This window comes from Falco biarmicus, chromosome 3 (assembly GCF_023638135.1).
Source record: "Falco biarmicus isolate bFalBia1 chromosome 3, bFalBia1.pri, whole genome shotgun sequence".
NCBI classification, from domain to species: Eukaryota; Metazoa; Chordata; class Aves; order Falconiformes; family Falconidae; genus Falco; species Falco biarmicus.
The window spans coordinates 41736338-41751848 of record NC_079290.1 but is presented as its reverse complement, the minus strand read 5'-3'; the positions used below and the strand labels follow the sequence as shown (position 1 = coordinate 41751848).

Here is a 15511-nt window from a genome sequence, read left to right as displayed (position 1 = left end):
CATCATACTTACTACTCTTGCAGTGACTTTACACAAACAGAGTAGAAACTGGTTTCAGCTGAGTGGATTATCTTGTACTTTCTATTTAAAACCCGCTCAGGATGTGGTTTTCACAGTTGTTTTAAGACTGTCCCTTCCACTGACTGCAATCTGTGCCTCTCTGCTTTCCTCCCCTTGCAAACTCGTGCTCCCATGGTGCACTGTGGTCAGTCAGGTCAGAGAGCCAATAAAGCCAAACCCATTTTTTTCCTCCCCTGGGGTTGTTTTTCACTCGCATCCCATGGCTCCAGCAGCAGAGCAGCTCTTTGCTCACAGACTCCTGCCGCCGCCGTCTGGAAGCTGTCTACACCATGCTTTGGACTTCACCATGCTTCCCTCTGCAATCACATGAGGCCTGGAAATGTATCTTTATGGACAAAGGAAGTCGGTGCCAGGTACCATCCTGCAATTTGGGAGAGCAAGGTCCTACGTTTTGTACATTCGCTATTCTTGGCCCAGAGTTGGAGCTCTTTGAGGGTGAACAGCCACAAGCACAGTCTGGAGGCCCACACAGCGAGTCCTGCTCCTGCTCCTTGTCGCTTTGTCACAGCACAGAGACACCACACGCACATCCCTCATGCCCTGACTAATATGGACAAGCTAAATGTTGGCTCCTCTTCCTAACACGTTGAGAGGCAGTTTGGGGAATGTGTTAGTGCTTTTGATCATGAAGTGCACAACAGAAGCAAAAGTCCTTATTTTCAGAGTAGACATTTAGCAAACAGTATCTCTACAGAGATGCTGAATAAATGCTCCCACTATACCAGTGACTTAAAAAAAATAATAATGTACTGGAGAAGTTTTTTTTAATAATTTAAGAAAGATTTGAGTCACAGGGTGATAAATTATATAAAGGAGTGAGCAAGACAAAGAAGGCACAAGTGTACCTCCAGAAAAAACACTCCCCCACCCCTTTTTACTTACATATAACCAAGGGCTTTAAATAACTATGTCAAATTATTATTTCCAGGCTGCTAGTGAATGTGAGAAAAATTGTTCAGAATAACTTCCACGGCTGATGTACACAACTTCAGAGCACAGAAGTAATTTGGGAAGTCCAAAGATCATTGACTATAAGATTATTGCTATGCTGTTTTAAAGTTAAACTGGATGCCCGCCCCCTCAAAAACCTCAGCTACAACAGTATTCTTCAGACATTTACTTTATGAGGTAGGTTCAAAGTTTTCTTTTACCGTATGAAATTAGTTAATACACATCTGCTCCAATAATGGCAAAATAGTATATTAAACTGTTCCAGTTGCAACTATTTTCAGCTCTGCAAATGAAGGATACTTTGTGCCTTGAGAGAGGCAGAAATTTCCCTGTCCTCTAGTTACTTTAAAAACAGCTTCTCTGTTAAACATCAGTATCATCCTTGCAAGTCTTAAGCTGTAGAAGTTTCATCCTTAACGTGTTAAAATAATGTGAAACAGTATTAAGCAAACAAATTAAAACAGTAAATGTAGAGATCTGACATCCACAGCTGTACAGATTTCAGCAATAGCATGTTATTTCCTGGTTACTCAACTCTAAACAGAACCGATCCTTTTAAATGATAGCTATTGACATCAACTTTGTGAAACACTGAAGAAAACCTTGGATTTGTCAGAGGAGTTTCTTATTTGTCAGATGAACTTCTCAGCTTTCATATGTTAAAGCCACAACATCAATTCCATCCTTAGCTTTCTAATCACACAGCTTGAGCTTTAAAAAAAAGTTATGCAGGGGTAGCTTATTGCACAGGCGCATGAACTTAGTAGTTACTGAACCTCTATCACAGTCCAAAGTTCAGTAAAAGGTATTTACAGTGCATATAAACCATCTAGATTTTCCTTGACAGTCAGAGATGCATTAATAGAATAAAAGTAAAATCAGAGAGTGCTGTCTGACGTACCCTTCCAAAATAATTCAAGAGGCTGTAAGAAGTTACTTTTCTCCAGGTGAGCCAAAACCGCTCTCAGGCATGGCCGCCACCAGTCTCAGTGTCATGGCACCAGCTCCATTATTTTAATTTTAGACCCCACAGGCTCTGTCAAAGCCCTGCCGCTCGTTTCCTCCACTTGTACCCTTCTTCCCTGACTTCTCTCCACCCTCTCCTACCTTTTTCTGTCACACCCACTCCTTTCCTTCTCTCTCCAACCATTCCTTAAAACCTACCTCCTCCTTCCTTATCCTTAGTCTGCTTCCCCCTCAGCATCCTTACTCCCTCTCCTCCCTCAGTGCTACCTGGCATTTTGTTCTCTTGACAGCCTTGGCTTCTCTTAGCAGCGAAAATGTAAGGGGTGAGGGAAAAACATAAGGCGTGAGGGAACACCAGTCAGAAGGTCAGGTCTGGGTATGTGATAGCTTCTGCTGAAGCAGAACAGGCTGCTCCGTTAACCCTACAAGTGGCCATGGAATGGTGGCAGAAGAGCCCCAGCACAGCTCCCCCACTGCCGGCAGGCCGGCACCCATATTTCCATACGAACCAGGATGGTCTGCAGAGACCTGGCCCCCAGGAAGTTTTAAGTGCATATGCATGCAAAAAAAAAAAAAGGGTATAATAAAATATACGTATGTATGGGCTACTCCTTCCTTAGTACCTCCACATTCTTAATTTTCACTAATCCTGACACCTTTGCAGTCACGTTTTCTGAATTCCCCTTACTATTCACATTTAATAATACAAAACTTCAGTTTTTGCTATAAGATGCAGCGTCAGAGGAAAATTTTATTTAATTCCACCTTTCTGGTTTTGACACCGCATACAAGGAGATGACGGGAAACCACGGTGCAGGAGACGGGCCTGAAGGAGGTTACACAAGGACTCCTGCGGGAGTGAGGGGCGAGACCTGCCTGTTTGGATTACGGCGAGGAGCTCGGGACACGGGCAATTTAAAGCTTTCCCGCGCCAGCCTGCCGAGGGGGGCTGCGGAGGGGCGGCGGCAGCCGCTAGGTGGCGCTTCCCGCGCGCCGCTCAGCGCCGCGCCCCACCCCGCCCCGCCCCGCCCCAGGCGCGCAGAGCCGGGCGGGCGGGGCGGCGGGCGGGGCTGGGGTCCCGCGCGGGGAAAATGCCGCGCTCGAGCCTCAGATCACGGCAGGCCTCGGGGAGCGGTGCGTTTGCTGTGGTGAACTGGTCTGAAATTAAGATTATTTCCATTAAAAAACCTCAACCCTTTCCATTGGGGGGGGACGGGGACGGGACGGGACGTCAAAACCACCTCGTTTGCTTGGCCACACGCCAAGAACTCCACAATGTCTTTCCTTCAGTACCGTTACAGCCTGGAATACAAATCGGTTTTGACCTAAGCAACCGCTAATTACCCTGTCAGTCAGAAATTTGTGCAAAGATCAGTTCAGTTGTGCCAGCCACCCTTCTCAGCAGCAGCGCTGCACGGAAAGTAATAAAGTAAATAATTAATGAGATTTTCACCGTAAGTGTAACGCAATGAAAAATGGAAAAACTTTTAGGCAGGATGAAACATGAAGTGGGTTAAGCATGTAGTCATGCAATTGCGCTGTAAAGAGCAAATACAACTGCACGTTAAGTCTGCTGAACGCGACTGTTTGTTAATTCAATAATGTATTCTGTTAATGTAAACGCGTTCTGTATTATTCACTTCAGAAATGCTAGTGGTACCTGAACAAGGAACTTAATGTCACAAAACGTGGAATTACAAAAATCAGTGGTGAAAACTCAATTCCCTATTACCCTGGCTACTTGTTACTTTGTAAGTAAAAAGATACCATATCCATTCCAGACCACAGTATATTCACGGTTCCGTTGCCTCTGTATGCCTACGTTTGCCATTTCTTACCCGCGTTGCATCTCCATCCTGCTTAATCATATCCATTCCAGGCAGCTGGTTTGGAAAAAGATTGCCTCCCCTCATAGCAGGATCATTAACCTATTGGTAACAAGACATTAAGGAGAATGAATTAAAAAATATGTTGGGAAGAAGGCTGGGGATTAAAAAGAAGCATTATAAACCACTGTGCTGCCTGCACATACCAACAAGCACTTCAGAGATAAGGTTGCGGTCAGGGAAGTGACTCCATAGCCGAGCACCCTTCTGGCGCAGCATGTGTTTGACTCATGTTATTCTGCTTCACAGCCAACAAGAAAGATTTCATTCCTGATACTATGACCCTTGTTGAATATTTTACAAAGCAGGCTCCATAAATTAGGTCAGTATTATTTGAAGAGGACATACCTGCTACGAAAGTCCTGAAAGCAGAAACGTGTAACTGCTTTCCCAGCCTCAGTAACACACAGCTTTTCTATTTGCAAACCACCATGCTATTTTTTCAAAGCCTGATGAGGTAACAGCCAGGCTGAATTATACCAACTATTGACTTGGTTTTCACAACACTCACTTTTCTGCTGGTAAGCAATGGGAGAAAGATAGTATTAAATAAGGGAACGTGCAGCGGCATGCTTTCCTAAAGGGATGGTCTCGACAATTTTCTGAACACAGCCATGGAAAAGTAATGAAGCTGTGTACTTATGCACAACCAAAAGGTCTGTCATGCTTAGTTATGTGGAAAGAATGGTTTGCCAAATCTACAGCCTTGCTTTCTTAATCAAAGGATAAATCTCGCTGTGAGGAAGTGGTATAAAACACAGAACACAGTCATTCAGCAAGGTTCTGAAATACAAGAAAATCCAGCTTTCCTTAGATTTTTTACAGGGAAAGAAACCTCTCCCTAGGGAATCTTTGTTGACTCTGTTCTCTCTGTTACTTCCCTCAGACTAGATGTCTGATAGATGTCACCATATGGTGAAAATATGCCCCTCCAGATTTGCTGTAAGGAAAAAGATGTTTTCTGTGTCACCTGTCCTTTAAGGGACTTGTGGTGCCAAGGAGAGGAGATTCTGCCACTGCACTACCTCACGTCACCTACAGCAACCTACTGCAGCAAGGCAGGGAAGACTCTCTGGAATGTACCACACCAAAGACTTCTCATTTCAGGTCATCCTGACTCATTTCTGTTGCTCTTCACCGACTTTGCAAAATGTCACAAAGCTAAACGCACTCACATGCCACCACCTAAAGAGGTGGTTTCAAACGCTGCCAGAGACGAGACTGCAGTTCAATAGGAAAGGCTAAAACATGGTAATATTTTTGCCATAGGAATTTCAACTCTGAATAAATTGATTGTTTAAGTGCTGCAAGCCTCCTAGCGATGCTTTCTGCTTCTTAATACAAATGGGCAGGTTTCTAACCCTGAATGTGAAAATTTAAATCAGAAGGGAAGAAAGCCACACTATTTTGTATGAAAAGAAAGAAAGTAGGCAGCTTTGCAGCTTTATCTACATGCATTTGACTAAGCAACAGAATCACGTTTGAAAAGTGTTTTCTGTTATTATTGATCAATATTCATCAGAATGCATAGGCACAAATGCTTTTTCTGTTTGTTTAGTAGACAGAGGAAGGAAAAAAAAAAGCAGAAATAAAAAAGTTGTATAGTGCATCAACAGCAGTTTTGGAACAAAAAGGCTACTGCATGATTTGCATCATGGCAGTTAGAACATATATGGAAAAGGAAGATGATTCCAGGCTGCATGCCATAAAAGCAGCAAAAGCATCAGTGAAGTTCCTATCACAGAATCCCTTTGCCAGTGATGATGCAAGAACCCTGATTGGCATGGTATCAGATACAAAAAAGGTCTACAATTTTGCTATAGGAATACATTTGCTTCAGCAGTACTTGAAACAAAGCACCCCACATTCACACTTTAACTTTTCTGACTACAGTAACAATTCAATCAGAAAATTATGGAGAAGGACAAAGAAATGGAAAGGTTTTTATAATTTTCTGAAGACAGGTCAAGTGGTGTTATCAGACACAAAATCTGACTAAAACAAGACAGAAGATGCTTTACAACTCCTTTGCAATGAAGCACATTAATACAGCTCCTGCTAATAAAGCAGAATTACAAACAAGGTGTCTAATAAGAAAAGTTTCCTACCACTCCGGAGCTCCTTTATCCAGTATGCTGAATAAAATCAAAATGCTGTTTCAAGATAACCGTACATGCCATGATGGTTTTGGCCTGGGGAGTACTGCTCTGTGCAGATTAATAAACATCTACTCTGAGAGGACATCTAGACAGGGGTTTATTTCATATACTGAAAAGCCTCTTCTCCTCCATAGGTTTCAAATTGCGTCTCCGATAGCTCAGTCAATAACATGGATTCATGATGCAAAATAGGTAACAGGCAAAAACATGGCAACAGTCCATTGGGCAAACAAGATGAGGACAAGGACACAGTAAGTTTTGTGAACGGTATGACACCAGGAACCCACAGACCTGACAGCTAGCATTTCAGCATCCCTGGTAGCAGCCTCCAAGAAGACACACTAGTAAGAGCAGCCTGAAAAGCTTTAATGTGATTGTAAGGGAGAAGATGGTAACGAGACAACGTTTAATCCCTCAAGTACATAAAAAAGTCTCTAGCCCATTTGGGCATAATCTTAGTTTTTTGCTTGGTGATGCTGGTGGCCTACGTAGTAAACAAGAGAAGTTGAAGATACATGAGTTTGAGCAGATAAACATCAAACTCAGTATTTCTGAGCTCTGGGTATACTGTATGATACAGCCACAATGTATGATATGCCACAAAGAGACAGGAGACAGCCAAACCAACCTGTTTGGTACCAAAGGTAATACACCTGTGCTTCTCACCAGGTAACAGCTTTTTTACCACCTAACAGCTTTTTTTTTTTTTCCCCACCCACGCACAGCTTTTTACTAACACATAATACATGTTATTTCCAAAACTGTCCAATAACATGTGAAGTGGTAAGGTTTTTTTCGAAAGCTGGAGTGCATTTGTGGCATAACCACTGTTATTCACTGTGATTAGAAAGAGATGAGCATGTGAAGTTAAAATTATGTATTATGGAAAAAAACATGGCATTGAATAAGTAAGTAAAAGTGTTGGTGACAGTGTAAGAAACCCCAAAAGAATAAATGAAATGGCAACAGTCAGCAGAATTAAAGAAAACATAGTAATTTTGAAAACTACCAGTTACAAGAAAAAGTTCAGCACAGCCTAGGTCAATTGCTAAATAAAGATGCCAAATCGCAAAACACTGTGCCCTGAAAACAGAAAAAAAGTATCAATTTTAGTATTCAAATATACATTTTTATTTATTAATGTTTCTCAGAAAAGAAAATGTGAAGCAGCACAGAAAACATTCCTGAGGACTAAAAAGTACTGTCTTGTGGCCCAGAAATGGCCCCTCAGCTGTCAGTTGGCCACCTCTGACCTAGATGAAGCATAAAACATTTGCTTGCAGAGTTTGCAGATGACACAGTGCTGGGGTAGTAAATCAGGAGGAAAACAGTTTACTGTTACTGAATATGCCACAGCACTTTATTATTAAACTGACTCTGTCTAAGAAATGCAATTTGATGTAGACAAAAGGGAGGCAATATATTTGGGAACAAAGAATGCAGGTTTCTTCTATGTAGAATGTGCTGAGGAGGATCTGGGGATCATCGTAAGGGTTTCAGTACGTGCTCTCCAGTGTGATATTGTCACCAACAGAGCCAAAGCAACTCATTGATTGAAAAAGAAATTACAAGATGAACTTGACTACAGAGCTTTGGTGCAGTCACTGTTAAATCACCGTGTCCAGTTACTCTGTTCGTACTTCTAGGAGGAGATTGCCACAATGGAGTTTAAAGTAGATCCACAAAAAGGACTGATGGGCTTGAAAAACAAATGTTGAGATGGATAAAGAACCTCAGCCTATTCAACTTACTGGAAGTTAGATAAATGCTATCTTGAAACAAGATCTTGTAGTCTAACAGGAAGGAAAAGCAGTGCAACAACTGTGCCAGTGTTAACAGTAGTCTGCATGGCAATCTTTGAAATAAAACCAGATCTCTTTCTACAATGTGTACTTCTCAGTTCAGGTTCCTGGGGAAAATTACGTAGCATGGGCATGCTGAGAAATCACACTGAGCTGTCACCTTCAAATCCCCACTCTTTTTCGGTTTTACTATTGCTTTACTACACTAAACGTGTGCAACAGTATGCACTTGGGAACTAATAATAATAGTAAAGTCTGCTATAATTGGGCTTAGCAACTGGGAATATCAGAGAAGGTGACAGATTTAGGAGTATCAAAATTACTTCAGGTCACCAGTATGTGGCAGCTGTGGAAGACAAATGTGATCTGGGGCTATATCTGTCAGAGTATTCCAAGAGAAATGGGGAAGAACTAGTGTTATGCACATGGCTCTGGTGCTTAGGAAATACTGATTCAAACTGGAACAGGTGCAGAAAAGGAAAGGGAATTTAAAACCTACAAGAAGAGACTGAAACACTGTGGCTTGTTTTAACTTACAGGAAAAAGCCCAAGAAACCCCAAACAAAACAATCCAACAATCTCAAAACAACAAAAAAATCATGTTGACAGAAAGGCTTTTTCTAAAATACAAGATGGCAAAAGATCTATTTAAGCTAAAGGACAGTATTGGAAAAGTAAATACTCCGTTATCAAATTTAGGCTGGAAAAAGAACACACATTAACAAGCCACTAATATAACCAGCTTTAAACTGAAATGTTATGGTCTCAGAAAAAAAGTTTACGATATTGTCCACCATAGCAGGAGATGCTGCCTGAAGACACAACAGGTACTTTCCTGCCAGTATTTCTATGAAAAATCCAAAATTTCAAGCCTCTGTTTTGAACAAAAGGGAGTTCAGCTCTGAAACAAACATATGAACCTCTTAATTAGGAAGACTTGTTTGTCAAATACTTATTAATGTGTTATGTGAGTTTAATTGCAGGTTGACAAATGGAAATGTTATTTTCCTTATTTCAGATACCACAAGTAGCAGTCTCAAATAAAATCAAGTGTGTAAACATCCTCTCAGCAGAAAAGAACAGGTTACTTACCTACTTATTCAGCAACCTGTTTTATACGCATCGCATTACAAAAAGTGTGGGTTCTGCGCTCGTGAAGGTGCCAGATTGATAGTTCTTGGAGTTGACTGCCTATTGTCAGGTAGTACAACACAGAGGCAGTAGAAGCATCTTCCACACACTGCCCGCACCAACATCTTTCACTCTTATCTCCAGGAAACGGCTGCCTGCCATTCAGTCCTAGCCTCCACTGCTGAGAAACTGGTGACCTGCAACTGCGCTACAGAAACTTACCTACTGAGCACAGGAGCTAGATCAGCACACACTTTCCATAGAAGTCCAGCAGCAACTACACGTGCTACCTACAGCAGTGCTAGGTCAAAATGGGAAATTTAGATACAAAAAGTGCTCTCTACTTCATCAGTCACCTGGTTATCTGAGTGCAGAGCTAAAACCAAAGCCTTTTTAACATCATAATTTCTCAAGAAAACTAGTAGAAAACTCTAACGGCTTACAGCAGTTACAGCCCAACACAGCCGACCTGAAAAAACTACTGAAAGTCAAAGCAAATCCTCTAGCTGTCATCTCATGTCCTTAAATTCTCACCTGCTCAGGACCCATGGAGGACAACCCTGATGTAGGCACAGAGGTCGCTGAGGTCATGCTGATCTGCCCTGTCATCTGGTTCATGTTGTTCATACCACTTGTGTTGGTTGCCATGGATACACTGATGTTCATGTTATTGTTGTACATGCTGGTGCTTGCTTGCTGCCCAAAATGTGGTGGGGACTGTTGTGAAAACATGCTACAGCAAGGAATGGAAAAAGCAATGTGTCAGAACGCTGAAGCCACTAAGAAACTACTTGCTTTTTAATATATCTTAAGCTAGAATTTGTATATACTGTCATTTATTCCAGCTTCAAAGGGAAAACTACAGCTTTCAGCTACATTAGTGTCTAAGGAATAGATTTTCAAAATTTAAGGTCCCATGTCTGTGCACAAAAATGCATGCCTTTGCGTGTGAAACTATGGCAGAGTACAAATCTGTTATGCATGTGCAATAGCAGCCAATTAGCCAACTAAACGGGTTGTGTTTGCTTTAAATATGTTTGGGAAAACAAATTTTGGAGGGAAAGGAAAAAGCCTTTTTCTCCTTCCAGTGTTAGTACAATACAGGACTGGAGCTGAAATTGGATCTGGCCTAATAAGCTTTCTTTTTGCAGAAGAGGCTATCTGCACACATGAATATCAGATCTGCACATACAATTATGGCAAGTGGGCTCACAAATATAGACATGCAATTGTGCAAAAATTCATTTACTAATTCTTAGCATCAGGTTTTGAAAATGTGGCACTGCAAGAAACGACATAAAGTCTAAGATAATTACCCTCTATGTTTCTTTAAGGCCATTTCAGAACAACTTAAGGAACTGTGGAAGCGCTCATCCTAGATTTTATCCAAAGCAGGTGCTTTCTGGATGCTTCCCATTATGTCGGAAGTCATAAAGGAACTGCATTAGACTGAAATACTGTGGAAGGGCTGCTGTGTGTTGCATGGCATGCAGTAACCACCTTCGTATCAATGGCTGACTTTTACTTTCCTGTGAAGCACTGCTCCCACAGCTGAGGAAATCTTTCAGGGTTAACGCTCAGCCTTGCACTTGGGCACTCCATTAGGCTGTTGCTGTGTACTGTGAGACTTGGTGGAGTGCAATGGCATTCTGGGCACAGGACCAAACTCAAAAAATACCACCATTCTCTTCCTTCCAATTCCATGTCTTTTCAGGCCACCTAACCCCATTTTTAAGTTGTTATCTGGATGGCTGAAACAGCACACTACAGATCATTGTGAATACTCAGTGGCTTGTGTAAACACATTTGACACATCTCCACTGTAGAGCTGCAGTTTAGCAAGCCAACCATTAGTCTTATCGAGCTACCCCTGCTGCCGTTTCAGCAGAAGCCACGACGGCAGTAGCTATGCCTCCTGCTGATGCTTCAGGAAGACCGTGAGGAAGAGGCACGGACAAGGATGTGCATAAGAGATAAATCGGTTGCTTTAAGGGAAACTTTACTTTGATCGGCCTCATCACTGAAATACTGGTGTCTTGGGTTTATTAAATCTTTGTCAACTAGCAGGAAAAAGATTTGTGGCTGGGCTGGGATGGTAAGAGCAGCCTGACAACTTCAGGATGACAAAAGCGGTGTGCTAGAGACAACTGTGCACACCCCACTGTCAAGCGATACAGGCTGTACACCAACCTGATAGCTCCTCCTGTCTTCCACTGAAAAGCACAGACCATTGCCATCCATAAGCTCACTGCTGCCTACTGATAGCATTCAACACCCAACCCACTCAACGTGGACAGAACGAGTATTAGAGCTATACCAACCGGGGCATGGGCCTCAGCCGAAAAGGTGACTGCATGCATGAGGCATGCCACAATGCCCTCAGAGAATGACAGTTTATGCTGACCTCCAGTATGTGCCAGCGCTAACAGATTGAACCTGGTTGCGCTCCAGCATCTAAAGTGGGAGGTGATATTCAGTCACCGCAATTCCAGAGCGGTATGGAATGCTTAGGCTCCGGCTCAGCTGATCCAGCCATGTGGAAAGCAGTGTGGGAGCGCGACATGAAAACTGTACGCAGAAGAAATGCATCCACACAAACATTAGGGGCTGGAGTTCACTGTGCAGCAGAGGTGCTTCTGAAGGACACACGGTGTTTTATCAGCTAGGACAGACAAAGCAGTGCATTGTGTGGATGCAGGTCTTTCAGCTATGCACTCACTTTGCCTTGTCTGAAGACAGAATTTAAACCAACTCGTCAAGCCAAGTTGAAAAGAAATCTCTTTTAGGATAGATAGTTAACAAACAAACAAGCAAACAATTACATACAACAACCCCATAAATAAGTGCAGACCATAAATGACCCCATTACTCTGTGTGTTCATTTTGGTTTTGTTCTGGATTTACCTGTTTCCAGCCATATTCCCTTGTGCCCACCCATTCATCTCCGTAGAGGACTGATAGGCAGGATTAGCCTGAGACTGCTGAATCATGGGGCTCTGAGTATGAGCCAGTCTTGGGGACATCAGTGGACTCTGAGGAGTGGTGGCCCCTGTGAAGCCTGGATCGGGCTGCTGACTAATACCTGAAGAAGAAAACGAGAAATGTAGCCACTTAAAGTTAAGCTGAGAGCTTATACCTGCTGGTATGTCTTTACACAGTCAATACTTATGTCATCAGGAACCTATAACCCTGACTCTTAATGTGGGATATCTAGATCAAGAGCAAGACATCATCAACTGATACAATACCTATAACCTTAAAAAAAATATTTGCCTAAGTATGCTGGCTACCTGTGTGTCCTAATCATACAAGTGGCTTCTCCACTCTACAGACCAAAAGAAAAACACTGCTAAGTGATTTCCCCACCCGCCCCCCCCCAAAAACCCCCAACAAAAACCCAACAAGCACCCACAAACCAACCCTGCATTCAAAACAACAAAGAAAACATATTGCTTCAAATCCATTTTGGTGAAAGTTATGCATGACCCATTTACTGCATGGCACCACCTTTTAACATTTAGGCAATAATTTTCAATTTCTTCTAAAGTTACTAGAACCTTAGCACCTCTATTTCTGTGTCCCTGCAAAAACACTCAATGCTACTTTGTGCAAGCATTTAATGAAAAATAGAAAAAATATCTGGATACAAAGAAAACCTAATTTAAGCTGTAAAATGTCAATTGCGTGCAGAAATTTTGTTTTAAACCAAGCCACTTCGGTATTGTTCAAGTTCATCACAAACAGCATAACAAAAACAAGCCACCCTTAATGCTGGGGTCAGAATCAGGTGATATGAAATCTATTCTTACATTCACTGTCTGTGTGACTTAGCTTCTCTATACTTCCTCTATATCATAAAATGCGAGTAACATAATGTCGCTTCATTTTCATAAAGCAATTACAAATACATGAAGGGAAAGCATTATTATGATTTAGAAACTGGTGTAAAGAATAACAGATCAGTAAGAGTAGATAGCAAATTTAGAATTGGATGGACATAATTTGTAATATCTGCAGAACTCACACATAAATTATGTAATACAGTAATATATTGTATATAATTGTATATAATATAATAAATTATGTAATACATAATAATGCAATTGTAATATAACTTATACAATACTTATAAATAAATAAGCTGTATAACAATAACTGTATGGAGTAATTGCCCCATGCACCTTCAGAACAAAGTGGTGTGCAGCTTTGTAAAACGTACAAACAAAATGGTATAAATTACTGTATTACACACAGGTTTTAAGGACAGGGAAGGGAATGACTTATCTGAAACTAATTTATATTATTTAAGTTCAATAGTTAGCTGTTAATTTTACATTATTATACATATATAAATTTACATTATAATGTACACATGAATTACCTTTCTTGGGGAAGAATCTGTCTGACATTTAAGCAATATCTCATCAAAATTTAAAAAAATGATGTACAGCTTTGCTTGTAGTCACTTTATGCTGTTTGCCAACATCAATTCACATGTTTTTCTTCATTTGCACTTTATCATATATATTGGTTTGTTTAGTTCAGTCAAAATTCAGAGTCCATCAAGCCAATATATACACATGTATGTGTTCACGTGTGCATACACACTTTTACCTGCATGTATCTATATATATAAACAAACACACACACTGCGTTTCTGCTATCGCTCAAAAGAATAGCAGCACTTGGAGAATATGTGGTACTAGAGCCAGGAAAATGCAAAGGCACTATGTTGCATCTAAGGACTTCCAAGGGGCCCAAATCTCCATGTTTCCCATCGCTCCCAGGGAGCCAGGAAGAGGGCTGTGGGAGGGGGGCTTGGACCCTGCAGTGGGGGGGGACACGGGGGAATAAGGACTGTCAAAATGCACTGAGGGGATGGAATCAGTACCGTAGTTTGGAGGAAACGGAAACTGCTGTGCATTTGCCTGCGGGATCCGTGGATTGCTCATGGTTGCTGGTATGCCACCGGCAGCCACCATGCTGGGGGTCATGCTCAAGCCCTGCCCTCGCATCATCAGTGTCCGCTGCTGCACCTGCTGCTGCTGCTGCTGCATCTGCCGCTGCCGCAGGTGCTGGCTCAGGATCTCCCGCTGCCTCTGCGCCAGCATCTGCGCGTTGATAGGGCCCTGCAGGGGAAACCACCACCACCTATCAATAACCGCTCTTCTAAGGCAACCTGACCAGTTGGAGGAATCTCCGCTAAAGCAATCTGGAAGATTCCAGTTCTTTCTCCCCCCTGCCCCGCCCAATTAACAATAATATAAAATGGGAGAAAATAACCCTATTAATACTTCTGCTGGGAAAGACTTCCAACAGTGCAAGAGTCACTAACTGAAATAATACCAGTGTTTAATGTTGCAGCAATTTGTAATTGCAAATAGAGTAGCTCATTAAAAAAATGCATCTATAGGAAATGAGAAGCTTGGTTAAGAATGCAGTTATATCTGTAGTAAACAACCATCCACCCCATGTAAATATGGGAAAGACTCTTAGATGTATAACAGTAAAATACTTATCATACAGACAGTATTATTTGTATTCAAGCTTTAGAACTTATTGATGTATTTACCACACAGCATTACTACTGTATTTAACTGGGGGGAGAAAGAAGAAAACAAAGTAATTTTTTTATTGAAAAAATACTGTTTCTCTCACCTGCGTTGGCACTCCAGGTCTCAAAGACAGATTCATATTGGAGACACTGCTGATCTGATTTATCAGTGGCTGCCGATTCTAAAGAAAAAACAATAAACCAACACCAAAACTCAAAAGTTTTTAGAAGGAAAAGGGAAATTTTATATACAGAGATATATGCATCTACCTTCCAATCAGTTGGTTTGAGGACCTAGTTTTTCATACTCAAGCAGGGACTAGTTTTTCCGCTCAAGTGCTGTTATCATTCACAGAACACACCATATAAACAACAACACAGGCACTAAGCTGTTTACCAAACATGCTCCCTTTACAGTTCCTGTCCTTTTTGAGTTTGGGACTGGACTTGAGGTTTGCTCTGAATTAGACTCTATTGTGATGACTGAAGGCAGAAATGCTCTTTCCTCCTCCACTAGAAAAGCACTGATACCTTATGTACAGTACTATGAACCTATATATTTAAAAAGGAAATAAGAAACAACAATTTAAAAGTGATCTTAAGTAGATCAAAGCCAAGGAAAAAGAGAAAAAAAAAAAAAGCATGAGGTAACACACAAGAATAAAAGCATTTAGATTGCTGGAAGAGTCAAGATATAATAGAAAGAAAAAGACTTGTATAACAAAAAGCACCACTGCAACCACGCTCAGAGAATTAGTGAGACCTCAGCTTAAATACTAGGCACATTCTTGCACAGTATTACGGAAAGATGCAAAAAAAGATCCAAAACGCATGTGCACCATACCGTCTTGGCAAAAATACCATCACTAGGGCTAGCGTTTTTAGTTTAAAAGCAGAATTAGGTTATAATAAAACAGGGTACACACTGAAGACCTGGTCTATCTGGAGTAAGCCGACAGTATGCACCGCCTAGGAGAGGCA

The 15511-nt window shown here is 41.5% G+C and overlaps 1 protein-coding gene across 9 annotated transcripts in view; it reads right to left on the bottom strand.

The window, feature by feature from the left end:
• The window catches only part of NCOA2 (nuclear receptor coactivator 2), a 189974-nt gene that overhangs the window by 4316 nt on the left and 170147 nt on the right, over positions 1 to 15511 (bottom strand). For all 9 annotated transcript variants that reach the window (XM_056333448.1, XM_056333445.1, XM_056333444.1 and 6 more), the window contains 5 exons: positions 14635 to 14712; positions 13868 to 14105; positions 11881 to 12058; positions 9511 to 9709; positions 3837 to 3926 (listed from right to left, as the gene is read on the bottom strand). In XM_056333448.1, coding sequence (XP_056189423.1) covers positions 3837 to 3926; positions 9511 to 9709; positions 11881 to 12058; positions 13868 to 14105; positions 14635 to 14712 — 783 coding nt within the window. The remainder of the gene's footprint in view (positions 1 to 3836; positions 3927 to 9510; positions 9710 to 11880; positions 12059 to 13867; positions 14106 to 14634; positions 14713 to 15511) is intronic.